Here is a 26583-nt window from a genome sequence, read left to right on the forward strand (position 1 = left end):
AATGAAAATATAGTTTGTTATAAATTGATGTATATTGAAGCGCTATTTGCCAACAAAATTTAGAAGACTTCATAGAGAGAATCAACCCATAAAAGAACAGGTAACACTTAACACAACCATGGACTTGAATCCCAATTCCTACTCACCATCTCTCCTTTATAAGCCCATTTGCATTCCATTTGTAAATAGTAAGAATAAAGTAAAGAAAAAACCTTGAAACAATGAGTTAATCAATATGCAAAGAACCACAAAGAAGAATTAAGCTTGTGTTGGAGGAGCGACAGCTGTTGCTGAAGACCTCAAGAGCGGTTGAAGAGCTTTTACTACAATGCTCATGTTTGGCCTAAACTCTGCTTCGTATTGCACACACAACGCTGCGACCGCCGCAAGCTGTGTTTACCATCAAAAACACACACTTTAGCTTTAAGCAGTATTCACTGGATTTATATCAATGATTAGGAAGTTTCTATTTTTTATACCTTTGCAACTGCCTTAGGAGGATACTCTCCTTTGAGTTTTGGATCAACACATTGCTTCACTTTGTCTTCACTCAGCCTTGGAGTAGCCTGAACATTTGATTGCAGAGAAAGTTGTAAATAAACCAACAAATGAGTCAGTAATCTGAGAAAGCAAAGGTTAAGTCGGATCAGTAAGTTAATTTACCCAAGTGACAAGACTTTGTTGACCACGAGGCATTGTATGATCAACCGGTTTTCTCCCGGTAAGAAGCTCCAAAAGCACAACCCCAAAACTGTAAACATCACTCTTCTGTGTCAATTGTCCTGTCATGGCGTATCTGCACACCCAAAAATGTATATAAGTTACAATCTTTTAGTTGCTAAGAATCATCAAGAAGTTTCGAGTCTTGGATGTTGAAGGATATTTACTCTGGTGCGTGATAACCAAATGTTCCCAACACTCTAGTGGAATGAAGACGAGCAGCCATATCAGGAGCTTGATTAGAAAGATTAAAATCAGCAATCTTGGCTTTGAAATCTTCGAAAAGAAGCACATTGCTAGATCGAATGTCTCTGTGTATAACGGCAGGTTGAACTTTCTCGTGTAAGTATTCTAATCCTTTAGCAGCATCAACTGCAACTCGGACTCGTTGCATCCACTCAAGTGTTGGACCAGGTTGTGCTCCTTGCACTCCCTTTCTCCCTGTGTAACAGATCAAATCTTTATCCCAAGTTATATTGAATGTTATTGATGTTTGAACTGAAAGCTTTCATACCGTGTAAGATGTCGTGCAAGGATCCCATTGTGGCAAACTCATACGCAAGGACACGAAGGTTTCCTTCGACACAATAGCCAAGAAGCTGAACAAAGTTGTCATTCTTCAGCCTCGAAACCTTGGAGACCTGAGTCAAGAACTCGACATTTGTTTCGGGTTCAGATGCATTATCAAGCTTTTTCACCGCCATGGCATTCCCATCATTCGAACTCGCGTAGTACACTCTTCCATAGGACCCTTCACCAATCAATGCCTTTGACCCGAAATTCCCAGTCTTTTCTTTGAGCTCAGCTAATGACATTGCGGGCACATCGATGGGAGGAGGCTCCTTCAAGACAGGAGGCTTCACAGGAGCCGGTGTTTTCTTGTTGTTACGTCCTACACAAGCAAAGAATATTGAAATCAAGTTTGAATACTACACATTTTCTTAAATTTGGACTAAAAACATGAGCAGTGATGATCACTATGATACTCATTTATTACTAAAGTAAGAAATATTTAGAGACATAACAACAAAAACATCTTTTTTAATACAAAGCTTGCCAACAAACAAAGGAAGGAACAAATCACCAAAAGCTACTTAACCTCTGGACAAGCAAAAGATACGCAACATATATATGGACCAAAAGCTCCAATGGAATGCAACTAAAAGAGGGTCAAGAATCTAATATGATGAGTTTCTTGAATCACAAGTTAGTTGAACAAAGAGCAATACCGTAATCCTGGTGGCGAGTAGGAGGGGTTCTTAAACGGTTATGTTCTGATGAAGGGTAAGATTCTTGAACATGACAAGAACAGCACAACCACCTACGCATCTTCCCTCTCTTGCCTATATCAAGATCGTCTACAGCTCTCGGTTTATCCAATCGAACAAAGTTGCTTTGTGTACGATCATTCGCCTGAAAAGTTCATCAAAATACATCAATGAGCTGATCTAACAATGTTGCATGAAAACAGAGGACTCTGCCTTCATAATAACAACATATGTCTGAAATTGTTGCAGCAAAATAGAGGCAAGTTACGCTTCTTTAGAAATAGATTTTTAGATACGCAATTTTGTAAAAACATATGGATTTAATGTGCATTGATCTTGATTAACATGTATTAATAAATAATAAAGAGATCAAATTGCGTATAATGCTTACCACTTGACCACGACGATGAAAATCACGATCCATCAGAAATCAAGATGCAATAAGAAGCAAACGATCGATCAACGAGAAATAAACCAGAGAGACGGATCGAAAAGAAAAGATTTGGTAGACAAACAAGAGGCAGAGACGAAAGGAGGGGTGCGCTCGTTAAGAAGAATGAAAAAAAATTGGAATGCCAAATAACTACGTGAAAAATTAAAGAGAGAAAGAGACGAAAGATAAAAAGGAAAGGAAAAGAAACAGCTAAGAAAAGAAAGAAAACGTCAAAAGGAAGCGACAGAGAGGCGTTGTGATCAAGAATAGAACATACATCCCATATTTGGTCAATTTATTATATCTAATGAAAAAAACACAAAAAGAATAAGAATTATCTTCAAAGTCTCTCTCTCTACGTAATATATATTGCGTATAAATATATTCCTAGGATTTGTTTATTTGTTCTGTTTTAGACAGAGACAGACGTGGGGAAATGATTTTCTTCGAGAGAAGAGCAACGCGGCGGCCAGTGGCGGAGCCAGAAATTTTATTTATGGGTGTCATAATATTTTTATTTGAAAAGAAAAAGTTATATTAAAAAAAAATTATTACAAAATTTCACTATAAATATAATTCTAAGCTTACTCATACTTTAAAAACATTCTAATTTCTAAAGATGAAGATGGAAAAGGAAGAGTCCAAGTTTTTGAGAAATTATGCTTTTGCTGTTTAATGATTTAATCAACTTATAGTTATGTTTAACCATACATATATACAATCGATTAAAATTTTGTTAAGGCTAAGACAAGCAGTTTGTCAAAATATCCTAATGATCATATGTTAATATCTTCAAATTATAGAAAAAACTTAAAAGAAAACGAGATATTAAGAATCATAAAGTAGTCAGAGTTTATTTTTATTTGAAGGGTGTCAACAAAATTTTAGAGGGGTGTCAACAGATTGCTTATACATGTGCAATTAATTATTTTAATGAAAACTTAACCAAATTTTATAATTTCATGGGTGTCATATGACACCCCTAATACTTCTCTACCTCCGCCCCTGGCGGCGGCTAAGGATATATTATCTTCGTGCGCCCGTTACGTTTTAAACTATTTATACGAGAAAATTAATATATAAGATCTCCAAGTATTGTCTGCGAGTGCTCAGTCAAACCAACGAAGAACACGATCATGATGACCAAATCATGTCTAGTCTTTTCATAATGAAACTATAATAGTTATTTCGCCGTGACTAGTCTCTACTACAAAATCGCCACATTCATCATGCATATATATACAGACGCTCTCTCTAGCTCACCCTGTTTGATATTAAAATTTTTGTGATCAGATGAATTAATGACTTTGTAAACGGTAACAGGTTAAAAGTAACCGTTGTAGTTTTGTGGGAGAGCCCAATTGTATACAAATCAAACTCATCGAAAGAAAAAGGAAACCAAACCAAGACCTAAATTTCATTCTTTGTTCTTTTGAAAAAACTCGTAACCTTATTTTTGCTTATATGTAGGTTTGAAACCAGAATGCTATGTATTCTCCTTCTTCTTCGAGAAATTAAAACCCATAGGTTCGGTTCCCGAGGGCAAATGCATTCAGCAAGCTAAGCAACGTTGTGAAGTGTTGTTGGTGTTCACAACTACTAGTACTAGACATCACTTTGTACTAGACTTAAATAATAGATGTAGTAAGATAGGGAGCAGCTCATAAAGAGATGAGCTGAATAGTAAGAATAGAGAAATTGCTTCTTTCTTTTGTGTAGGATTTACTGATAAAACCGAAACATCAGGAAACAATTTGTAGCTGGGTCTGTTATCAGAACATATAAAATGTTTCATGTAGTGTAAAAAGTAAACCGGAAAAGTATAGTCAGAGCTGTTTATGTATCTATAGATCGAGACAGAGTTCAAGTTCTCTCATTTCATCGCCTGTCATTATTGTCTCCACCGCTTCCACCACCGTATTGTGTGGAGTTTCCGTTCCAGAAGGCGTTTCCATCACCAAAGGAAGCGTCATCTTCATTGTGATTCAGCGTGTGGATGTTACTTCCAATCCTCGAAGTGGTAGGTCTCCTGTTCCTAACGTTGCTCCTACCTTCTGATGGATCTTGAAAAGAGGATCCCACTTGCCCCATATTGTTTCTCAGCTCCGTATTTGGTCCTAGAGACAACAAAAAATCAGAGAATCACATTAGCAATTGCATGTTCTTACATTATAAAGGATTTTTATGAACTCACCATACTCCCACATAATATGTCACATAGCGCTTATATAAATGTTATGTGTAGCAACTCTTGTATACATTTTTAGCATAACATATAGTAGTAGTGTATTACTGAATTGGAAATAAACATTTAAAGTCGATATTGATATTTAATTAGCTTCACTTTATTTGGCTTCGTATTGAAGAAGCTATATTAGATTTTAAAGAGACGGATTAAGTAGCTTTCATGTTGTCTTGTGTGGGGATACTACCACTTGTATTTATCTCCAGTGATAGTAGTGTCTTTCAATGTGGAAATAAAAAGCTCCTCATTTATTAACAGTTGTATACTACAGAATCAATTTTGGAATTTATGTGTTATTTGTTTACAGAATCAGTGATTAATATATAAACTACCCAAACCGCGTTTATTTATCGATTTATACACAAAAAAATATATAAACTACCCAAACCGCATTTATTTATCGATTTATACGCAAGAGACCCGGTTTGTTGGTGTTTTGAGTTATTGGGATTTGAGAATAAATTTTGGACATAACCGAAGACGCTACCTGAAAATATAAATGGATTTGAAATTAATATAAAAAACATAATTATAGATTTTTAGAGGAGTTTAGTAACGTAATGAATAAATTAATTATTTAACAGTTTTATATTACATAAATATTATTTTAAATATGTATTTTTCAAAACTTGTACAAAAATTATAAAATATTTCCCTCAATTATGGTTTTATAGCTTTCTTAATTCTTTCAATAGTTTTTCCACTATCCAAATACTATGGAGGTGAAAAAAATAACATAAACACAAATAAATAATTTCAATTAATTAAAATTTGGTGCCTTAAAATATGGATATGATTATAAATATGAGAATTACAAAATATTTCATAGAATATGTAAGTTAATAAAATATGTGAAAAATTTATAAAAATAAATTTATTGTGAATAAAGAACTAACCTTTTGGTTTGAATATAAAAATTTGTATGTAAAGTTAATCACATGAATATCTGACTAGTGTGGGAATTTGTTTGTTTTTGCAGGAAGCTACACAGCAAATGCAGATTCCACTATCTTCCACAGATGTTGTAATTGGGACATCAGGTTTCAACATAATGCAAACGGAGCAACCTCTGCAGGTCTTTTTTTTAAATAGTTGTCTGAATATTTGACTAGTTAGATTAGGCTTCACTTTATTTGACTTCGTATTGAAGAAGATTAGTTAGATTTTAAAGAGACGGATTAATTGGTTTGGTTTAGTACTTTGGTTAAATTAAACCATTGTTATTTACTTAACCGTATATAGCTGTTGTATAAATACACTTAGTACAATTAACTTTTCCTTAATGAGAAATAAGATATTTTCTGAATCCTAACAAAATTTTCAAATGACTAAGTTTATATATTTTTCATTCTTGAAAATGTCATAGTATTATTAGCAAACAAAGGTGTTATTATAAAAAGTTAAGGCCATCCACACCTTTTTGTTTTTTTTTTCTATGTAAGCAATCATGGGAAATCTCAATTCCTATGTACATGCGATTGATATCTATGACGTATGGTTGTTGATCAATAATACATACTACAATAAACATGAGAGAGCCTGGAAGTTCGCGATCAAGATAATCATGTTTGGTATATCATAACGTCAATGAATTTTACTAATACAAGATATTACCTGAAATTGTTAACTTTTTGGGTTTAAAATTTTATACGAACAACTAATAAAACTGAAACATAAGGATTCATTTTGCAGTTGGTTAAACATGTAGATGCTTCATATAGAGAGTGAAGTATAAAAGGTAAATCGGAAAACTCAGAGCTGCTGTTCCTGTCACTAGTTCCAGAAGGATTTCAAGTTCTCTCATCTTCATCGCCTATCATTACCGTCACCGCCGTACTGTGTGGAGTTTCCATTCCAGAAGGCGTTTCCATCACCAAACGGAGCGTCATCTTCATCGTGATTCAGTGTATGGATGTTACTTCCAATCCGAGAAGTGGTTGGTCTCCTATTCCTAACGTTGCTCCTACCTTCTGACGGATCTTGAGAGGAGGAGCCCACTTGCCCCATATTGTTTCTCAGCTCCATATTTGGTCCTACAAACGGGAAAAGAGAGAATCAGATTAGCAATTACATGACTATTTGCATTAGAAATGATTTTATGAACTCACAATACTCCCACATACTTGATTGACGTTCTGGACCAGAGCTTGATGCGGTGGCAATACCGCAGCCAAAATATGAAAATGGGTTTGCGAAAGACAGTACTCTTCTAACATAAGCAAAGTAACCGCCACTGTTAGGGTCTGTGTTGTTGTTAGACTCAGAGTACGATGATCCTCTTTGAGAAACAGTTGCACTTTTACGCGGAATCACTACAAGTGCTTGTCTATCGAACAAACCCAGCTCCGATAGGGTCTTATCCAGATCTGCAGAGATTAAGAGTAATGGAGTTACATATCTACACTAACGTAACCTGAGCAGAAGAAAAACCAAATAGCAGAAAGCATCATCTTCCATCACGAAGCTGGTTTAAAGGTAAATATGCTTCACAAAAATTCTCAATCTATTGGATGCATAGGAGATTTTACATACCTTGGTCACTATACACCTTACGGGGGTATGGAACTGCAAGATCGTACGCACCAAGTCCGGTTGTTTGGTTACTGTTCACGTAGTCCTTGACTATTCTCAATATACTTGTCACAGAGAACTTTTCTTGAAGGCTGGCACCATCAGGCAATCGAATGTTTAAATGAACATCAGATGATTTTCTCAAAATAATTCCATCCTCTCCTTCATCCTTTGGCTTTACACTCTCTTCTGTACACACAGATTTTACTAAATCTATGTCCCTTTCACTAGCACCTGAACTACTATCAGCTTTGTTCATCACGGTTTCCTGTTTCCTTTTTCTATCGGTAGAAGATGGAACGCTGGATGTATTATCATTTGATCTTGGGGATGCAGGACGAATTGGCTCCTTTTCTTCCTGAACATGCACAGGGGCCTCTGTCGCTCCATGTTCGACATTAGCCTTAGTTCCATCAAGAGAAGATGCTGGCTGATTATTGGTAGTATCACACAAATTACTGGGTTCTGCAGATTCTTTCCCCTGTTTTAAAACAAGGCTGCACCATGTAAGTACAACATCAAACTAAAGTAATGTGGAAATGGTTTCAGCTCCAGGGACAACCTTAACTGCAGCTGTGCTATCATTGTTTTCTTTTGTTGACGCAGATGTCACCGCTGACTTTGTCTCTGAGGGTTGAACACTAGAGGCCGTTGATGGACATGTAACTGCTGCATCTAAAGGACCACCTTCAGAAGGCAAGACATCATTAGAAGTACTGGAGGCAGGTTGCTCTGAGTTCTGTGAGGCAATTGCTGCTGAAAGGATACTTGCAGTTGTTTCCTGAATATGAGAAATTTCTAAGGCTAATGTAAGCAAAAAAAAAAANCCATCAGGCAATCGAATGTTTAAATGAACATCAGATGATTTTCTCAAAATAATTCCATCCTCTCCTTCATCCTTTGGCTTTACAGTCTCTTCTGTACACACAGATTTTACTAAATCTATGTCCCTTTCACTAGCACCTGAACTACTATCAGCTTTGTTCATCACGGTTTCCTGTTTCCTTTTTCTATCGGTAGAAGATGGAACGCTGGATGTATTATCATTTGATCTTGGGGATGCAGGACGAATTGGCTCCTTTTCTTCCTGAACATGCACAGGGGCCTCTGTCGCTCCATGTTCGACATTAGCCTTAGTTCCATCAAGAGAAGATGCTGGCTGATTATTGGTAGTATCACACAAATTACTGGGTTCTGCAGATTCTTTCCCCTGTTTTAAAACAAGGCTGCACCATGTAAGTACAACATCAAACTAAAGTAATGTGGAAATGGTTTCAGCTCCAGGGACAACCTTAACTGCAGCTGTGCTATCATTGTTTTCTTTTGTTGACGCAGATGTCACCGCTGACTTTGTCTCTGAGGGTTGAACACTAGAGGCCGTTGATGGACATGTAACTGCTGCATCTAAAGAACCACCTTCAGAAGGCAAGACATCATTAGAAGTACTGGAGGCAGGTTGCTCTGAGTTCTGTGAGGCAATTGCTGCTGAAAGGATACTTGCAGTTGTTTCCTGAATATGAGAAATTTCTAAGGCTAATGTAAGCAAAAAAAAAAAAAGAACCAATCATATGAGAAGAACACACAATACCACAAGTGAGAGGAAGTAGCTATTACGTACCTGGATATGAAGTCCTAACCATGCCTTCTCTAAACTGGACGCAAGGGCTTCAGCAGCGATAAATCCTTCTGAAAAATAGAAGGGACGAAACCGCAACATGAGCATGTTTGCTTGACTATATAATGTGTAGATTAGTAAATATATCAAACTTTACATACGGTCTTACCATTTTTCCAAACTTGTGTACCACTGAATCCAATGGCAGCTATGCAAGGAACAGATGAATATGGGTCTGGAAACTGATGTAAGGATCCCTATTCGTTTCAAACTGTTGCCTCAGTAAAACCAATAGAAAAATTGGATTACGCACACACACACACACACACTATAGTCCTAGTGTCCGAGATGGATATATCAGCTAGAGAGATAAATCACAGCAACAGAAAATTGATGAGAGGTGATTTCACCAAAAGATTCCAAACAACTCAGGGTCTATTCTTTCGAAAACTATTCTGTACTCTACCACAGACAGAGTGACACACTCCTAGAAATCATTACTTCTTCCGGATGGTAAGGGACTTGTTGGTATAGCAAAACCTACAAAGCAGATCTACAGAAGGTCTGTTCAAACGCAGCATTACTATACAATCCATACAAACAGCTTTATAAATAACTAGATCAGCTATCTTAAGTTCTCTCATAACAAGAAAGGATACATATTGCGGAGAAGTTAGTGGCGTCAACACTTCCAGCTTGGATATGCAATAAAATACAATACTTGGACAGCGACTCTGCCACCTTTACTAGGAAACATAAGACAATGTTAACGAATGAACAATAGACAATTTCAACAAAACTGAGAATACAAATCATAGAGGAAGAGAATACGTAAAGTGCAAACAAGAGAATCATACCGATGCATCAGTCCAAGTCAATCTGTTCAACTTATCCGACTCTTCATCCTCTCCTAGAATTAAAAAAAAAAAAACAAATCAATTTTACTATTAAAGATCAAAAATTTCGAGATTTAAGCTCACTATATGATAATGAATCTCTTCAATGTTGAGACTTTTTTTTTATTTAAAGTCAGATTCTTGGATGATCCTAACTCATATTCGAATTCAATACTAAATCAAAGCAAAAAATTCGAAATTTACCAGAGATGTAAACAACAAAAAGCTTCTTCTGCCCTTTGGCTTCAAATATAGCTTCTGGAACTGAACCCTTGAACGTGAGAGCTTCCATCTGTCAATCAAAGAATCCCAAATAAGCACACACGCAAGATCAATCTGAAACCTTTGAACCCTAAAATTCAGTCAAATATACAACCTGGATCCGATCAAACCAAATCAAATCAAAGGAGGAAGATACAGAGATTCACAATTCACCTTGCCCCAATTCTTAAACTCTCTCTTCACACACCAAGGACGAACGACGCAAGCTACGAGTAGAGAGATCAGACGCCGTTAAAGACTCTTTTGAGTCCGTTAAGTCTTCACAAAGCAGCCGACTAAACGCCACCGTCACAATAACGCCGTTACACGTTTATTGTATAATTGTCTCCGGGTCCATTAATTATTTTAAACATCTAAATGTTCCTTAACTTTTTAAATTGTACAATTTAAACCAAAATTAACAAATCTCACAAAGTTTGTAGTAGTGTAATAATAATACCAAAAGAGTTTTTATGTAACTGAATTGTCTACAATTAGTATAGTTCCATGATCAAAACCACTATTCTCGTCTGTATATATAGTCTCATTCCATCTCATTCGATCGGTTATAGCTTTCACTTTGATAAGAACATCAAAACGGTCTTGTATTATAACTGCACCTTCTGGTCTAAGAATCCTTTGCATCTCCAATAGTATATCAATAATGTCACATCTATCATAAGAAACAACAACAAAAGAATCATTATACGTCAATAATGTCACATGTATCATAAGTTAACAAAAGTATTTTGGAAATCTTAATTAGTTACGTCAATCTTTTGTGTTAGATCGATACTTGATTTTTGATTGATTGATTCCTTTTTTTAATTTGTCAATTTATGTTTCCATCTTCTCCAAATGTGGATTTTAACATTCAGATTTGGTGATATCATCAGGATAAAAGCAGGGAGTTTTTGTGTCGTATGTCCTACTTGGAGGTACAAATTCATGAGAATAAACAGGTATTTCATTTACTTATGTCTTTCTTTCTTGCTAGAAAATTACAATCTTCTTTACCATATTTGATTGATTGTTTTCTTTAATTTTAGAGAGGAGTATTTGTGGGTGGATTACAAGAACAAGTTGTTGTAAGTTCAAAACTAAATAATTTCTGATGATAGCTCAAATACAGTATCAATACAAAATATGTACAGTAAAACCTCTATAAATTAATAATGTTATGACCATGACATTTTATTAATTTATTTATAAATTAATATTATAGATTTACACTATTATTAGTTTATAGATAATTGTTTAATTTTTAAAAAATTATGAATTGAGATAATTTTAGCTAAATAAGATTAGACATGTTATACATTTTATGGTTTTGAAACTCAATTTTTAATATTTAGAAATATATTATTGACAATAAATTACAAATACTATTAAAAATTTCACTTATATACATGACATAAATTCAAATTATGAATAATACCATCAATTATCGTATTTTAATAGCCTATAAAAAATTAAAATTAAAATGATGTATATCTACAAAAAAAACTTTAAAAAAATTTAGCTACTTTTATGAAATGTTATAAAGTATTTTATATCATTATAATTTGAAAATACAACATAACAATTATTTTTTAGATATGAGTTTTTTTAGGAGAAAAATCAAAAATTTAAAGCATACATTATTATATTAGCATATATATATATATATATGTAAGTTTACATAATCATTAATTTATGGTATTATTAGGACCATATTTTACATAGGAATTTTTAAAAAAATTATATTATTGTCTTATCAAATTTATTAATTTATAGTTTATAGAGGTTTTATGTATATCAAAGTTTTCAAGTGACCGACGGATCTTACTTGTCTACGTACAAACTGAACACACCATTGGCATGAATCAGATCATATGTTCGAGGGTATGTAGAGAAAGCTTCACACCTGAAAGAATCGAAAAAAAGTATAAGAAGGTCCAGTTAGATATAATATATGAACGTTTTGAGTGTTTTACCAGTTCATGTAAGTTCCAATGAGACCACGATCGTACACAACACCGAGTGTATTTGGTTTAAGATCAAATGGAACCACATTCATAACCCACATTGGATATTTGTTCAAGGCTGTAGCGAAACCACCTAATCCAGCGTTCATATCCATGATGTTTCTGTATTTCCCATTGCTGAGAAACTTTAACTTGGTGTCATAGTACAAAACTCTTCTTTGCCACAGGTTAGTGTCAGCTTTGAAGCTGGCAATAGTTGTTCCCTGTATCGACCCTGTTATAATTCGTTGAGGCACTTGGTTTAGTCTCGCTGGCCAGTTTCTGAGAACGGTCTTGTGTGTGTCGTTGACATCTGAAATGGGAGTGATGCAAGGCTTCATCTCTTTGTACCTATTATCACAAAAGATGCAACTTAATCAACCTTACAGCTTCTAAAGATGCAGAGGAAAACGTACAGATTTGGAGAAAGTAAGGTCACCATGCAGCATCATGATCATTAGAAGAGCAGAATCCAGGAAACTTAAGAGATTGTAGCCTTTGTCTACACTGCAAATGATTAGAAGGCTTTCTCCAAATGACAACCGGGTAACTTTCAGCAATCTTCACCCAACAAAGTCTTCTAAAAACATCATTTAGTTGCTCCATCTGGTTCTGCAACTCCTTGGAATCTCTCTTCTGGTTCTTGGATTTAACCTTTGATGTTACTGGTGGTCCAGACAGCACCCAATATCCATCAGGACGTAGGACACGATCCACCTCCATCAAGTAAAGCCCATCTGGATAAAATGTTCTCTTTTTCAGTATCAGAAGCAGAGTAAACCAAGCAAGGGATCCAAAAGACAGTGAAATAAATCAGATAAACATGTGTATATTAATATACACGCACCATAAGCAGTCCAATTGACAAGGCATCTAGAACAATGGACCATGTCGAAAGAGCTCGACGGGTAAGGCAGCTTATAAGTGCTTAGAACACCGAGCATAGCAGGGAGTCCACGTTCTAATGCGAACTGAACTTGAGCCTCGTGTATATCCCTCGGTGCAATGGACATTGTCAAGATGTTATAGTTCAACAGAAAGGCTCCAAAACTCGCTACCTGACATTCGAGCACAACAAAAAAACTAGATGAATCCATAGTAATCGAGAGTACTAATACTGCAGTATAATATCAAGATTAGTTAAGTTCTGGTGTCTATTCATGTAACTGAACTCACACCACATCCAATATCTAGAACTGTCCTGATACTCCCAGAAGCCAAAGGCAAAACACTCAGAATCACATCAACATAGTCCTTCACACCACCGGGAAAGGAAGTCCCGCCTCCGGGGAAAACAAAGCGGTCTCTTTCAAGCCTAACCCAGTTTTGAGACTTTTTAAACTCAGCTAGCTTTTTGAATGGAACATTCTTGAACCAAGCATAGCTTCTACTTTCAGGCCAAGGAACAGGCGTTTTGTAGCCAGAGGGCTTTTGGACCAAGCACCTGAACTTCTCTTGAGCCAAGTCAGGACAGTGCCTCTCCCTCCGGTAGTGTCTCTCAATGCTGTACTGTCGTGCTGTTGATGGATCGTGGCAGGGCAAGTAGTTGGTGAAGTTTTTGGGACAGGCTGGAAAGTAAGGTGATGATGATGTTGATGGTGGTGGTGATGGTGATCGGTTTTCTGAAGTTTTTGGAAGGGAGGAGTAATGGGAAATGGAAGGTACTTGAAGCTGGGGAGGATGGTGAGGATCTTGGGGAGAGATGGTGATGGTTCTGATAGTGGTGAGGATGTAATAGAGAGAGAAGAATAACACTGGAGTGAAGAAGAAGAATAGACGCTTAGGACAGGGCTTGGGCAAGTGTTGTGATGGATTCATCCTCTTCTGCAATTAGGTTTCAAAAAATTTCAGAGCTGGAGAGAGAGAGAGAACAGTGATGTGAAGTATTATTGTTTATAATTAAGAAGTCAGACCCACCTTGTTTTCTGAAATGGAATCTTCAACTATACTCGTCTTTATTAGTGGCTCCTAGATGGATTTCTGAGATTTAAGCACTCAGTTTCTAATAGTAATAAATTAACAATAATAGTAGTATAATTTACAGAGGAGGATTCATACAAAGATCAAAAGATTAAGAAAATTTATCAGAATTAGGTAAATAAAGAAAGATCTAAAGCAAAATCTTGTGAGACTAGGATGCTTCTGTGGTCATCAACGGTTGCTGCTTTACTACGAGCAAGAGAGAAAAAACGAGAGCTTCATTGTAGCAATCAATCACCGTTGAACAATATTGTCTCTTGAAATAAACTTGTCCCCAAGTAAAGTAATTTTCCAGCAGTCGAGTTGGATGATGAAGACAGAGTGCTTCTTAGGTACAACTGTATCAGATTGATTACAATAACTAAGTTAAGTGTTGAGGCTTGGGAACATAATATATATTTTGACAAATAAATGGTGAAAAAGCTTTATGATACCTCTAAATTTGTCGTCTCTTGTGATCATTCCAAATGTTTCGGATGTCTCACGCACCATGATGCCTTGCACACCAATGAGTGATGCTATCTTACACTCAGCAACTGTCACAAGTAATACAGGTTCCTGGATTAGTAGGAGGAAATATATAAATTCATTTGATAGTTTCTGGACTAGTCTAACGGTGTGCTTAAGCGTTGTATTATGAAAATGAGAGCCGAAAGATCAATAGATTTGTGAAAGAATGTAGGATTACCAAACATGAAAGCACCATGAAGATCTGCTGAGAGAAGAGTTGGAGCTAATTGAATCTTCCTGCAAAAGGTAGATTGTAAATAATGATGACCAACCAAGCTTAATATCACAACCCCTCGGTTTGTTTCGTATAACAAGCACATAGTTTGAATTAGTACTTGGTAATCAGATAAGTAGCTTACCCGGTCACCTTGATGAGTTGTGTCATGTAACTTTCCCACATACCATGCATTGGCTTAAACAAATCAAACCTGCACCTCCAAACACAAGTGAACGAGTAAACATTTAAAGTCTGTTAAGAGTACCAAAAATAGTAGAGTCAGACACACATGGTGAGGCAGATCAATCTCTGTGATTGCAAAAAAAGAAACTCACTTTTGGAGATCTTTAGGCATATGCAAAGCACCAGACTTCTTGAGTCGCTTCATAGACATACGGCTCTTAGAACGTTTTGAATCCTTCAGTGATGCCTTTTTAGAACCAGAGGCTGAAGGACGCGACTGTACAAAATTATCAAGGAGAATATAGTTATCCAGCTTCACACTTTTCGAACCTTGCAAGTACTTTTGAGCAGAGTCACCGCTTCGAAGAAGGTTATGCAAAACCTTGTCAACTATAGTTCCCTTTGCACTAGAAAACTGAATTACAAAAACCACTATAAGAAACCTTATCTCAAATCGTAAGGAAGACGACAGTGGGTTTGATCAAGAATCTGAATTTACCTTAACATTGGTTGCCAACAAATTCTCATCAACGGGATGGGACAGTTTTGTATATGCAACATAATCATCCTCCTTCGGATCTACAAAAAAACAAATGTTCCATCAGAATCATGCTTATGAGTTTGTGTAGTGAACCATCAAACCTTTTTTAATTGAAGTCTTTGAGGGAGTAGGTAGTGAATCAGCTTGAAGTGGTTGTTTTGAAGAGACTTGTACATCAGATGTTCCCTTCTTGTCTTTCTCATTCTTCTGTTGTTGTTGAGCTTTTGCAACAGCAAGTCTTCGTTCCATAGCTGCCATTGCCCATCTTGCCTGATCATGCACAACCGTCTCTGTACCCATTGCAACCAGATAGAAACTAACCTAGTCCCTGTATCTGATTATTACTGATACGCAAATTGTTCAATCTCTCAAACCTAGAAACAGCAATAGAAACAAATAAGGGAATGAAAGTACAAATCTTGCGGCAAAAAATTAATCTACGAAGTTGTATATTCCATAGAATTAGGAGCTTAAGGATATTGAAACAAGTACTGATCTTTCTTAGGTTTTGACGTTTCGATGTCCATTACTAATTCAATCAGCCTAATGTGTGAAAGTTACACCAAACTTAACTAAATTCAATCCAAACACTAAGAATCTATAAAGCTAAATTTTGAATACTCAAACTGCAATTAATCAATAGAAAATCAATGAAACCAAAAGCTTCCAAGAAAAAAAACTCACGAAATCAAGGGTGGACCGTTAAGCTGAGACCGACGATGCACGGCGAGCTTTAAGAGAAGAGAGGAGCTAAACTTTTTTCTCTGAAGTCGGCCGATGTATTGAAATTGAAGAAGATAGGAGATGATCACGTGAACCCTAAAAAAACTCACGTGACATGGTTTAGTCTTTTTATAGTATTATTCCTCAATCTGGTTCGGTCTGTTTCGGTTTAGTCCAACTACATACTTCTCTCCTTTTTGATCAATTTCGTTATTTTGATCAAAATCCATCAATGGCGGCACTAAGCTTTTGCAGCTCTTCTCCACCTCGAATTCTTCATAAACAATCTAAACCAAGCCTATTCCATCCGGATTCTAAACTTTTTACACCTTTGTGTTTCACTTCCGTCGGAGCATCATCTCCGAAACCACTCTCTGTCTCGAGACGATTTCGTCGTGTCTCCGTTAACTCCACCGCAGTTTCCAACTCATCGGGAAACGAGAATTCACCATCTTCTCCGGCGAAGAAGCTAAGGGAGATTATGAAATCCCCTGGTGTTCTTCAGGGTCCTTGTTGCTTCGATGCTCTTAGTGCCAAACTCATCGAGCGAGCTGGATTCCCCTACTGCATCACCTCTGGTAATCATCGATCATTGATGAATTTTCTAAAACCAAATCTTGAAAATTTGTATCTGCTTATTACCTATTGTTGGTTGGTTGTGTTCTGATAGAATGGTCTCTCTTCAAAGCTAAGAGAATGTGTAAAACACACACAACAAACACGTTTCTTTTTGTCAAATCAAAGTCTATTCCATTAACGTGACATTGAAGTCTTTAAATACACAAACGAAACAAAACAGATTGATAACTAACCCTAGAAACAAGGAACATAATTAATAAAATGGGAATATGGAATCGTGGAGTTGATACCTTAAAACTAAGCATTTGTTTTTCTTTTCTCTTCTCTGGTTTGGTTCGGTTATTATGATCTTATCATGTTCTGCTTAAAGTTCAACACTTTACAAAGCTCTATAGCTTCACTGAATTAGATTAGAAAAGAGTTTGATTTTTTTTTCTTTCTTTTCTGATATCTGTTTATGCCAATAGGGTTCTCAATTTCAGCGGCTAGGCTTGGTTTACCGGATAAAGGACTTATTTCTTACGGAGAAATGATTGATCAAGGTCAACAAATTACTCAATCTGTTACTATTCCCGTGATTGGAGACGGTGGCAGTGGATACGCTAATGCTATGCATGTTAAGAGAACCGTTAAGGGATATATCAAAGCTGGTTTTGCTGGAATTATCATCAATGATCAGGTTTGTAGTGGTGATACTGTGAGTGAGAGAAGAAGAGTGGTTTCTAGAGAGGAAGCTGTGATGCGTATTAAAGCTGCGGTTGATGCACGTCGAGAGTGTGATTCTGACATTGTCATTGTAGCTCAAACTGATTCCCGAGAAGCCATATCTTTAGAGGAATCGTTGGTTAGGGCAAGAGCTTTTACTGATGCTGGAGCTGATGTTCTCTCCATTGATTCTCTTGTTTCTAGGGACGAGATGAAAGCGTTCTGCAATGTCTATCCACTAGTTCCTAAATTGGTAACTTCACTTTGCGCTAGAAGAGACTTTTCTCTATCTTGATACATATACTCGGTAAATATGAAGATAACATTTTTGTGGTTTTTATGTGTAGGCTAATATGCTAGAAAGTGGAGGGAAAATTCTGATACTAAACCCGCTTGAGCTAGAAGAGATTGGGTTTAAGCTAGTGGTGTATCCAATCTCATTGATTGGGGTATCTATTCAAGCAATGCAGGTGACAAATCTTTCTGCTTCTGCCAATAGTAGTGTGTAACCTCACCGTGTTGGCAAAGAGACTTTAAAAACTTTGTGGAACTTTTGCAGGATGCTCTATTGGCAATTAAGGGTGGTCGAATTCCTCCACCAGGAAGCATGGCGTCTTTAGAAGAAATCGATGAGATTCTTGGTTTTAATACATACGAGGAGGAAGAGAGACGGTACGCTACCTCCTCATCAGATAGAGGTGAGACATGAAAATCTTCAGCCCTGTGTATCATCTTTGGTGGGAAATATCAAATCAATAGCTAAATCTGTGTTTTTACTTTTCAAGAAGCTAGCAGCAATAGCGTCTATGATTATCAACGGGAGGCTCAAGATGATTCAGAACAGAGAGAGGACCCGATTGTTGAAGTCATAACACCTGAGGTTTATAATGAACCAAGAAACCCCTTTTCGAGGATCTGGTCACGATCTCTGAGGATCAAAATCATCGGACGCGATGGGTTTGAGAAACTAGATGTCAGAATTCCGGTGAGTAGATTTTCAAAACTGATGTCAAAATTCTGGTAACTGCAAACCATTTTTCCTGTTTTATCTGAACTGATGCAAAACTTGTCTAATGGTTGGACCAGGCTGGATTCTTGGAAGGTGTCACCAACATTGTTCCAGGTAAGGCAAAGCCTCAAGTTATTATTCTGTTTCAGTTTTCTTATGCGTAGTTACTGACAGACCCTGAAATTTTGCAGCTTTAGGAGGCGTGAACTTGAAGCAATTGATGGACAATGCAGCCGATGAAGTCGGAGGGAAACTTTTGTTAGATTTTAAAGACACTGCTGGCGACAGAATCCAAGTCTTTCTGGAATGACACACACGTAGTCAAAAAAACATTTAAATAGAGAGAACAAAATGAAAAATATTTTATTTGTTCCGTGAATGAAATATTGTTGTACACATCCTTCAAAATAAAGAAAAATAAAGTAAACGTGTATATATCAAATTATATGCATATAACAAAAAGGGCAGACCCGAGCAAGGTTTGCCACTCTCACCGGTACAAATTTCACAACAAACTCTCGATTAGGTCCGTACTAGAAGAAAAAAATAAAAATGAATATAATTGAAGATTGAGGCAAGAACAGAGAAGCAAATTCGTGGAGCCGTGTGTTGTCGAGATGAATAATGTAACCTGAGAGTACTTCCGTGAAGCGGCTGGCCAATCCGTCTACTTTTTATCGAATGATATTACATACCCGAGAGTAAAGAAAAGCACTGAACAACGGAACCCTGATTCTACAAATGAAGTCAAGTGCGTAATGTTTGGCTTGATCTTACCGGTATCCACCACCATAGGATTGTTGAGGGTTGTTGTAACCGCCTTGACCCGGATTGTAGTTGTTGCCAGGCACGTTTGGGCCACGGACCATCCCTGGGTTTTGTTGTTGCATCGGATAGCCTTGGCCATATCCTCCCATATTCATGTTCATGCCAGGTCCCAATCCCATACCCATAGGTTGGTTTTGATTCATTCCGACCCCCATACCCATACCCATACCCAAGGGTTGGTTTTGGTTCATACCTCCATAGCTACCAACACCCATTCCTCCACCCATGGGCATGCCGGAGCCAGTCATTGGATTAGGCGGAGGTCTCATTGCGGTTGCACCGGAACGCCCTAAGCCAGTGCCTGATCCCATGGCTTTACCCATGTTGATAGTAGATGTTGCTGGTGTGTTTGTTGGTTTCTCCAGCCGTTTATCTCTCCTGTTGATCGCCTCGAAGTCAACTCCTATGTCTGCCAATGGATTTGTTTTAGCTGCGCATGAGTAGAAAGAAAAGAAAAAATTGTTAGAAAGTATGCTGAAAACTGGGTTTGATCCAAAATGGTTTGGCGAAATCTATCTTACGTCCAGATATGTTAAAGTTAACAAGCCCCCTGCTCAATGTGTCTGCCCAAACTGATGATTTTGGTTCAAACTTTTTCTGAGGCGGAGGAACAATCTCAATTGCTCCTGTTAAAGGTGTGAGATCTGGATGAGATGATGATGACGTCAAGGAATTTGGCCCAGCTTGTGAAAACATGTCCCCCATGACATTGTTGTTCCCTTGCAGAGTAACAGGTCCAGATTGAGTTCGTTGAGGACCATGGGAAGGCGGCATTCCATGACCCTGGTGTGCCATGAACTGACCAGCTGGTCCACTTGGGGTAGAGTAAGGAGTTTGTGAGCTTGATGAAGTGGCAGTAAATGAATTTTGTGAGCCCGGCTGGTGCATGAAGCCTCCACTGTTAAACGGCATGGCTCCAGTCATATTTTGAGAATGAGGAACCATGTTATATGGTTGTACAGCTTGTCCAAACGGAGTTTGTCCGGGCTGGTTTGGAGCTGTAGATACTGTTGGCTGAGAATGAAAGCCTTCGTACATGTTGTTTCCACTGCGAGGAAACTGAGATGTTGGTATTGAAGGACCAGATTGTTGAGGGAGTGAAACTGGAGGTCCAGATGGTGGGAGAATGCCAGCAAGAATATCAATATCACTCTGAGATGTAGCAAACTGCTCTTGAGGAAAACCTGGTGAGTTTGATGGAGGTTGCACATTCTGAGAAGCAGGATCAGGATTGGCAACGGCCGAGAATGAGTCTCCAAAGCCAAAGTTATGAGCAGTATCAGGAGCTCCAAAATTCTGCTGTGGGGTTGAGTCGGCGTCAGTAGAAGTGAAGGCTTTGAAAGGAGAGTCACCAAATGGGTCATCAAATGACTGCACAATCCAAACACCAGTCATCAATAACCATAGGAAACCACTATAATCTTCAGAGTCCAAGCTCAGTGTATATACCTGAGTTGATGGCTGAGATGTAGAAAACGATGGAGCTGGACCATCGTTTACTTGTCCATTGGTTTCAACGGAGGTAGAATCAGCTGGTACAATGGCCAATGCGTTTGATGAAAATACGTCTGCAAGGGAGCCAAGCAAGTCCATCTCATTCGAGGCGGGAGGGGCAGACATAGAAGCAACAGTTGGAGGATCTGTAACACCATCTGTAGATACATATGCTGGAGGGCCAGCTGGAAAAGTAAAGAAACACAACGCCCACACTTAGAACAAGTAAGATAGAAATTTACAATACAATCATCCACCCTCCAGTTAAGTGCCTTGAAACATTTACTAAATTAGTTATTGAATAAGATTTTCTGATTTATCAATGAACATTAATCTCTATGCAGCCGAGGAGTTTGAAAGACAACGAAAAACTAAGAAAAGATCTCAAGATATAACAAAATAGAAACGAATGAGTTGCAAAACTTAGAGTTCTCTGTACCTGAAAACGCACCACGTGGATCAAATTCATCAAAAGTCTCAACTTTCTGAGAAGGTGATTCATTAACAAAAGTAACAGGTTTATTGTCTGTGCTGGGTCCAGTAGAAGGAGAACCAGCCCCTGGAGCAGTAGCTTGAGGAGGAGGAGGAGAAGCAGCTCCTGGAGCAGTAACTTGTGGGGTCTCCCCACCATCCCTGGCATATAAAGATTCATCAGCACCAATAAAAACCAAAGTAGCTCTAAATTTACAAAGTAGAAAATTATCACCTTTCACTGTATACAGGGCTGCGTGATTCATTGACAGCTTCTTCATAACTGGGTGGGGCGCCAATATTTTGTTCAGAAAACTTCCTCTCGAGCCGCCCTCTATCATATAATCCGGAAAGAAGGTGAGATGAGTTGAAATACAATAAAAGAAGGCCTAAACTTCAGCAGAAACATATCGGAAATTACCTCCCATCCTGAGAATTGTCATCAGCTCGAGCACCACTGCCCCTACAGGACAAAAAGGAGTGTTTCATTTAAAAATTACATCGTGCTTTTTTCTTAATCAAAGACATCTACGCTATGATTCAAAATCAATATGTTCCATCCAAATTTTGATTAATTTTCAAAGTTGTTCCCCTTCATTTTTTATATCAGGTTAGGCGAGTTCAACTTAAATTCAAACATTACCGTGATGAAGAATGGCCATCATCCTCCCTCTCCCTTTCCGAACTCCTACCTCGTGACCCATAGTTATCAACACTTCTGCTCCTACCCCTGTAATCATCATCCCTATTACCATCTCTTCCATACCGGTCTTCAGAGTCTCTGGAATAACGATCTCCATCACGACTATTTCTATCATCATCTCTGTAACCATATTCTCTTTCTCTTCCATAACTACTTCGCTCTTCATCCCGGCTTCCATAATCATATTTGTCCCCATATCCGCCTGAAGGCTTATACATTCCACCTGGTGCTGAGCTGCGGTACCTGTTATAAAATAATGTCAGATTGATATGTTGCAGCATAAATCGAATGAACTAAAAGAGATGTCTTTTTCTTTTCTCTGAGTATGAAAAACTTTCAAAAATCAGAAGCTAATGTTGTACTGTAAAGGGCCACCACTACAAATTAATAGACTACTGAGAGGCATAATAATAGTTGTAAGTCACTAGCCACATGAAATCAAACGAGTGTCCAGCAAGAGAGGAAACTATCCAGCAGTTCCAGAAAGATACAATGACAGCCAAACTTACTTATCTCTATTAGCAGCAGCCTTCTGTCTGACTTCGGCTATTCTTTCTTTGTCATTCACCAAAGCCACCAGGCTCTGTGATTTCTTCCTAACATTGCTTCCTTGATCTCTACCACCGGAATCAATATACTGAAAGTCGGACAATGTCTGCCACAAGGAACAGGGACATAATATATGAGTAAGTAAGATTAGTCATATATCCAGCAAAAAAGGGTTCTCTTGATGATGAATACTTCCAAAATAAATTTACTCTAGGTGGTCATTACCGAAATTTGATATGCACGTTCTCTAATCTCGTCTATAACACGTTCTGATCCATGGCCTACCATGTATTCCAAAACTGTCAAAGCCTGAAAAAGAGAGAGAAGAGGTAAACAACAGGAAATACTTTCGTCATTGCGACAGAAATTCAAAAGAAATTAAGCCAGCAAGGCATTTACAATACTGTTTACCTTATAGACATGCCGCCAGTTTTTTCCAGTGTCACTAAGGCGTTTCCATATGACCCCCATGATCAGCTGGTATTCATGACTGCAAATAGAAGTAACATTTTTTATAATTCCTGTGCAACGTAAAAACTACAGCAGAATATAAGCAGTTGGAAGGTGGTCGTAGTTACTAATTTCTAGAAGCTTGAGCAAGATCAGCAAGAAGTGATCCATGTGGACCCCATGGCTCATTGCTAGTAGCATCTAGCACCTGAAAAGGAGAAAGCAGAGGCAAGACAGGAAAAATATGTTGGACATCTAGCTTTAAATTATTCAGCAAAGACGATGAGTGCAACCAAGAACAATCAAAACCAGTAACAAAATCTCGGCTTCAGCAGAATTTCAATAAAAACAAAAAAAGAAGAAGCAAAGAGCATCCTATACCTTCTGTTCTACTCCAGGAACTTTGAGCACTTTCTTGTTGACCTCTCTCTTACTGAATAAAATAAACGGAACATAAAATTAAGCATCGTCTATGGAAAAGTAAATAAAACAAAACACACACAGAGATTGACATTGAGAAAACTCATTTCATTATCGGGGAGACTAGAATGCTTACAGGTCTCTGACAGTTTGGCCGAAGACTTTCTTCATCTTCGTATATGTTCCACGAACAAATGTATCTTTTTAAACGCCTTCTATGGAGTCAGTCCGTTGTAAGACTAGTATAAGCACCTTTTTTTTAGCTGTCAACATCCCAAAGAAAGACATATATATATATATATCACCACAAATGTATAGGACAAAGAAAAACAAACAAACACCATTCAAAATGAATCAATCTTCAGCATAACCTCACATTTTTATCAACGTATGAATCCAATTACACACACACACACACAATCGTAAGAGCCAATAATACATCAAATCCATTGAATTGAGGAACGAGACACACAGAAAAAAAAAAAAAAAAAAAATCAATCAGCAATGATCGAATCATCTTTGTTCAGATTCAAACTAAACATCCTAAGAAAATTACAAAATCGCCAGCTCGCATCAAACGAATTGAACTTTTTATTAAAAAAAAGTGCGAGTCCTAAGCAATCGCAAAATTCAGAAGGTAACGAAGCTCCCAGAAGATCTCGTAAGCTAATAAAATATCCCAAAACAGACGTCCACAAAATAAGCTCGCATCACATCAAGATGAAAATTGAAAACCCAAGCGGAAAATTCCAAAATGGAAACACATAGATCTAAAAAAAATAAGAATCAATGAGACCGAAAAAAAAAAAAGAAAAAAAAAAGAATCTGTTCTTTTAAAAAGAAGCGAGTACCTGCAGAAATGTAAAAAAACTTGATCAGAATCGGATCTGTGAGGGAGAGAGGTAACAGATAGATAAAGACGATGAAGAAACGCTTTGGAAGGAAGATGAGATTGTCTCCTCCACCTTCTTGCCTGCGTTTTAGCTTTTTCCAAACTTTGGCTCCGATCCTCTCTCTAGAAAATTTCCGAGTTAGAAAGAGAGAGAGAGGAAGACACAGCAGCCAGCCAGGAAGGAAATTTCAATAGATTAATTTTAAAAAATATAAAATGGAAAGAAAAAAAAGAAAAAAAAGTGAGAAAAAATATAAAAATAAAAATAATAATAATAAGACAGCGCAACTAATAAAACACGGAGAATATTATTATTAAGCAAAAAGGCTCTCTCCAAATCATTCATTCATTCTTGTATAAATTGTATGTTCAGTGTTTCATTAGAGATAAAAAAAAAAAAATCAAAATCACAGCTGTTTCTTCTTCATCTTCCTATTATTTTTTTTTTTTAATTTGAGTTACTTTGGTCTCTGCACGTTTTATAAGTTTTTCCATTCTCATTTTTACAGTTTGCTTTATTCTAACTTTTTTTTTTGTGTGACACAATTATGCTTTTCTCTTCTTATTTTATCTTGTGGAGTAGGAAGCTGCTATACCATATAGTAGTAGAACAAATGTTGTCCATAGCTTTCATTGAAGTTTAACATTCATAATTATCATATTCTCTATAAATAATTTTTATCAATCAAATTACTCATTATCAATTAAAGAAAAATGACGGTGACAAAAATAAAAAAGTCGGAGGCAAATAAATAGTACCAAATACACGTTTTAGTCAAAACGGGCCTCAAATTCCCATCAGCCCAACAACGTACAACTACTCCATTTTTTAGGTTTCCATATGCTTTGGTTCCATTTTTTCGTTTAAATTAGGTATTATAAGCTAAAAATAAGTTTGATATGAATTTTTTTTCAACAAGTTTATATTTTATTTTAGTGTGTATGTTGGGTCCAATTTTGGTTTTGTATTCACCATATTTTTTATTTTATTTTTTAAAAGGAATCAAACAAACATCCGAAAGTAAAAGAGAATAGGTGGAAATTAGTTGAGTGAAAGTGATTCTCTGACGTACAAACATAACACAATTTAGTAATAAGCCAATTAGATCAAAGAGATGTGATACTTCCGCTTTCCAGCTTTTGAAGCAATGATCACTTTCTATGTAAGAACATATGGAAACGATGTCGTGCCCAACTCACAAGAATGTCTTTTTTTTTTTTTCTTTTTAACTTTGTCGTTGGAACTATATATGTTTTCTAAGATAGAGAATGTTATGAGTGTGTGCAGGGGCGGATCTAGTATATTAGTGGCTGGGGCACGGGCCCCATACTACTTTTTAAAAATTAATTAGTAATAGGTTTTCATATTTATACTTTAGTCATTTGGCAAATAGGCACCTAAGATTAATTTTATACTTGTTCTATATTTTTGTTTAGCTATTTCCTTTTTATTCTTTCCTTGCTATCAGATGCATTTTGCATTTTCTTTACTCAATTTAATTATATTTTCTTTACCAAAATTATATGTTTTAGTTATATTTAATGTTTCTATTTCCAGTTTAACTTTTAAAAAGTTAGTTCATATTTTTTTGTATAGTATACATATATCTTAACTGATAAATTTATGGTAAAACTAGCTAATTAGTAACATTAAAAACTATTATCATTTTTTATTTTAGGATTTAAGCTAGTTTGTGTGATATGGTTAGATAAGCAATTTTAATCATCTATTTTATAGTGAATTGTAAGTTTGTAATTGTGCATTTATCTACTTAGTTTTTTAAAATATATTTTGTTACCAATAAAAAAATGCTTATAAAATTTTGGCTCACTAAAATGCAAAATATACTTTCAAATTATCAAAAAATATATTTATTTAATACGTTTATTATTTAATTTTAATATGTTTATTATTTAATTTTAATATGATTATTATATAATATCATTTGTGCCCGAGGCAATATATTATCCTAAATCCGCCACTGAGTGTGTGTGCATACCTAATACTCGAAAATAAAATTAAAAAGAAGAAAGAAGAAACTGAACTTGTTTTATATGCTAACAACTCTCTCATTACAAGAATAACAACATAGAAAATGTATGCACAACAATTAAATTACCAAAACCCACTTTTTTTTTAACTTAACAACAAAAGTGAACAGAGAAGAGTATGATACGATCTAAAAGGGTCTTGTAAACAATTTTGACATGATGAAGACGCAAAGATAATGATGCACAAGTGGAAGATGAGCGACAATGAAGAAGACGAAGTGATGATGTGGTTCGTTGTTATAGATGTATCCTTTCTGATTTC

General features: G+C 36.6%; 7 protein-coding genes across 12 annotated transcripts in view; 1 reads left to right on the forward strand and 6 right to left on the reverse strand.

The window, feature by feature from the left end:
• On the reverse strand, window positions 1-2587 carry LOC104785031 (PTI1-like tyrosine-protein kinase 3). Its single transcript, XM_010510153.1, has 7 exons — window positions 2380-2587; window positions 1950-2133; window positions 1235-1612; window positions 888-1161; window positions 664-796; window positions 480-566; window positions 1-390 (listed from the first exon to the last, which is right to left on the reverse strand). Exons 1-7 carry the CDS (start codon window positions 2410-2412, stop codon window positions 259-261), a joined length of 1221 nt encoding a protein of 406 aa, XP_010508455.1. The 5' UTR covers window positions 2413-2587; the 3' UTR covers window positions 1-258.
• LOC104785033 (plant UBX domain-containing protein 11-like) lies at window positions 4298-10290 on the reverse strand. 3 transcript variants are annotated; one of them, XM_019245666.1, is made up of 11 exons: window positions 10184-10290; window positions 9953-10040; window positions 9710-9762; window positions 9512-9593; window positions 9022-9087; window positions 8856-8923; window positions 8529-8747; window positions 8082-8447; window positions 7199-7352; window positions 6790-7032; window positions 6241-6699 (listed from the first exon to the last, which is right to left on the reverse strand). In XM_019245666.1, the coding sequence occupies exons 2-11, from the start codon at window positions 10038-10040 to the stop codon at window positions 6473-6475; spliced, it is 1566 nt and encodes a 521-aa protein (XP_019101211.1). In that variant the 5' UTR covers window positions 10184-10290; the 3' UTR covers window positions 6241-6472. The 3 variants fall into 3 exon arrangements, with proteins under 3 accessions (XP_010508456.1, XP_019101211.1, XP_019101210.1); XM_019245665.1 differs by having other exon boundaries at window positions 10125-10251; XM_010510154.2 differs by lacking the exons at window positions 6241-6699; window positions 8082-8447; window positions 8529-8747 and adding exons at window positions 4298-4538; window positions 7800-8018 and having other exon boundaries at window positions 7199-7718; window positions 10125-10257.
• LOC104785037 (probable methyltransferase PMT19) lies at window positions 10461-13910 on the reverse strand. Its single transcript, XM_010510162.2, has 6 exons — window positions 13192-13910; window positions 12863-13073; window positions 12455-12752; window positions 11986-12366; window positions 11838-11915; window positions 10461-10682 (listed from the first exon to the last, which is right to left on the reverse strand). The coding sequence occupies exons 1-6, from the start codon at window positions 13831-13833 to the stop codon at window positions 10481-10483; spliced, it is 1812 nt and encodes a 603-aa protein (XP_010508464.1). The 5' UTR covers window positions 13834-13910; the 3' UTR covers window positions 10461-10480.
• Window positions 13991-16237, reverse strand: LOC104785036. Of its 2 annotated transcripts, none has more exons than XM_010510160.2 (8): window positions 16131-16237; window positions 15548-15820; window positions 15405-15484; window positions 15058-15320; window positions 14865-14939; window positions 14684-14742; window positions 14430-14531; window positions 13991-14333 (listed from the first exon to the last, which is right to left on the reverse strand). In XM_010510160.2, the coding sequence occupies exons 2-8, from the start codon at window positions 15744-15746 to the stop codon at window positions 14230-14232; spliced, it is 882 nt and encodes a 293-aa protein (XP_010508462.1). In that variant the 5' UTR covers window positions 15747-15820; window positions 16131-16237; the 3' UTR covers window positions 13991-14229. The 2 variants fall into 2 exon arrangements, with proteins under 2 accessions (XP_010508462.1, XP_010508463.1); XM_010510161.2 differs by having other exon boundaries at window positions 14192-14333; window positions 14865-14933; window positions 16131-16234.
• Window positions 16311-18858, forward strand: LOC104785035 (2,3-dimethylmalate lyase-like). 2 transcript variants are annotated; one of them, XM_010510158.2, is made up of 7 exons: window positions 16311-16747; window positions 17216-17706; window positions 17801-17923; window positions 18013-18151; window positions 18239-18438; window positions 18540-18576; window positions 18654-18858. In XM_010510158.2, the coding sequence occupies exons 1-7, from the start codon at window positions 16402-16404 to the stop codon at window positions 18770-18772; spliced, it is 1455 nt and encodes a 484-aa protein (XP_010508460.1). In that variant the 5' UTR covers window positions 16311-16401; the 3' UTR covers window positions 18773-18858. The 2 variants fall into 2 exon arrangements, with proteins under 2 accessions (XP_010508460.1, XP_010508461.1); XM_010510159.2 differs by having other exon boundaries at window positions 18242-18438.
• LOC104785034 (clathrin interactor EPSIN 2-like) lies at window positions 18813-24454 on the reverse strand. 2 transcript variants are annotated; one of them, XM_010510155.2, is made up of 14 exons: window positions 24229-24454; window positions 23514-23640; window positions 23339-23390; window positions 23086-23165; window positions 22919-22997; window positions 22733-22816; window positions 22468-22613; window positions 21899-22201; window positions 21677-21718; window positions 21491-21589; window positions 21224-21417; window positions 20740-20969; window positions 19812-20661; window positions 18813-19720 (listed from the first exon to the last, which is right to left on the reverse strand). In XM_010510155.2, the coding sequence occupies exons 2-14, from the start codon at window positions 23546-23548 to the stop codon at window positions 19236-19238; spliced, it is 2679 nt and encodes an 892-aa protein (XP_010508457.1). In that variant the 5' UTR covers window positions 23549-23640; window positions 24229-24454; the 3' UTR covers window positions 18813-19235. The 2 variants fall into 2 exon arrangements, with proteins under 2 accessions (XP_010508457.1, XP_010508458.1); XM_010510156.2 differs by having other exon boundaries at window positions 24343-24448.
• LOC104788799 (extensin-2-like) overlaps window positions 25312-26583 on the reverse strand; it is a 1878-nt gene continuing 606 nt past the window's right edge. Inside the window, exon 2 of the mRNA XM_010514581.2 lies at window positions 25312-25333. Within this exon, the coding sequence (XP_010512883.1) occupies window positions 25312-25333 (22 nt within the window). The remainder of the gene's footprint in view (window positions 25334-26583) is intronic.

This window comes from Camelina sativa, chromosome 5 (genome assembly GCF_000633955.1).
Source record: "Camelina sativa cultivar DH55 chromosome 5, Cs, whole genome shotgun sequence".
In the NCBI taxonomy this organism is placed as follows: domain Eukaryota; kingdom Viridiplantae; phylum Streptophyta; class Magnoliopsida; order Brassicales; family Brassicaceae; genus Camelina; species Camelina sativa.

Bases quoted from the DNA above. Each gene is read 5' to 3' on its own strand.
- LOC104785036 (XM_010510160.2), bottom strand. From the start codon at position 15,746: ATGGGTACAGAGACGGTTGTGCATGATCAGGCAAGATGGGCAATGGCA. The intron at 15,485-15,547 runs GTTTGATGGTTC...GTTTTTTTGTAG, and splicing joins AAAGACTTCAATTAAAAAAG to ATCCGAAGGAGGATGATTAT. The intron at 14,334-14,429 runs GTATCATAAAGC...AATCTGATACAG, and splicing joins AAGAGACGACAAATTTAGAG to TTGTACCTAAGAAGCACTCT.
- LOC104785035 (XM_010510158.2), top strand. From the start codon at position 16,402: ATGGCGGCACTAAGCTTTTGCAGCTCTTCTCCACCTCGAATTCTTCAT. The intron at 17,924-18,012 runs GTGACAAATCTT...GAACTTTTGCAG, and splicing joins TATCTATTCAAGCAATGCAG to GATGCTCTATTGGCAATTAA. The intron at 18,577-18,653 runs GTAAGGCAAAGC...GAAATTTTGCAG, and splicing joins TGTCACCAACATTGTTCCAG to CTTTAGGAGGCGTGAACTTG.
- LOC104785034 (XM_010510155.2), bottom strand. From the start codon at position 23,548: ATGAAGAAAGTCTTCGGCCAAACTGTCAGAGACCT. The intron at 23,391-23,513 runs GTAAGCATTCTA...TATTTTATTCAG, and splicing joins GGCCAAACTGTCAGAGACCT to TAAGAGAGAGGTCAACAAGA. The intron at 23,166-23,338 runs GTATAGGATGCT...TCTCCTTTTCAG, and splicing joins TTCCTGGAGTAGAACAGAAG to GTGCTAGATGCTACTAGCAA.
- LOC104785033 (XM_010510154.2), bottom strand. From the start codon at position 10,040: ATGGAAGCTCTCACGTTCAAGGGTTCAGTTCCAGAAGCTATATTTGAA. The intron at 9,088-9,511 runs GTATCCTTTCTT...ATCAGTTTCCAG, and splicing joins CACTAACTTCTCCGCAATAT to ACCCATATTCATCTGTTCCT. The intron at 7,033-7,198 runs GTATGTAAAATC...TAATCTCTGCAG, and splicing joins TAAGGTGTATAGTGACCAAG to ATCTGGATAAGACCCTATCG.
- LOC104785037 (XM_010510162.2), bottom strand. From the start codon at position 13,833: ATGAATCCATCACAACACTTGCCCAAGCCCTGTCCTAAGCGTCTATTC. The intron at 12,753-12,862 runs GTGCGTGTATAT...CATTTTATCCAG, and splicing joins TGTCAATTGGACTGCTTATG to ATGGGCTTTACTTGATGGAG. The intron at 10,683-11,837 runs GTAAGATCCGTC...TTCTTATGATAG, and splicing joins TTCAGTTTGTACGTAGACAA to ATGTGACATTATTGATATAC.
- LOC104785031 (XM_010510153.1), bottom strand. From the start codon at position 2,412: ATGGATCGTGATTTTCATCGTCGTGGTCAAGTG. The intron at 797-887 runs GTAAATATCCTT...TTGGGTGTGCAG, and splicing joins TTTGGTTATCACGCACCAGA to ATACGCCATGACAGGACAAT. The intron at 567-663 runs GTAAATTAACTT...TCAAATGTTCAG, and splicing joins AACAAAGTCTTGTCACTTGG to GCTACTCCAAGGCTGAGTGA.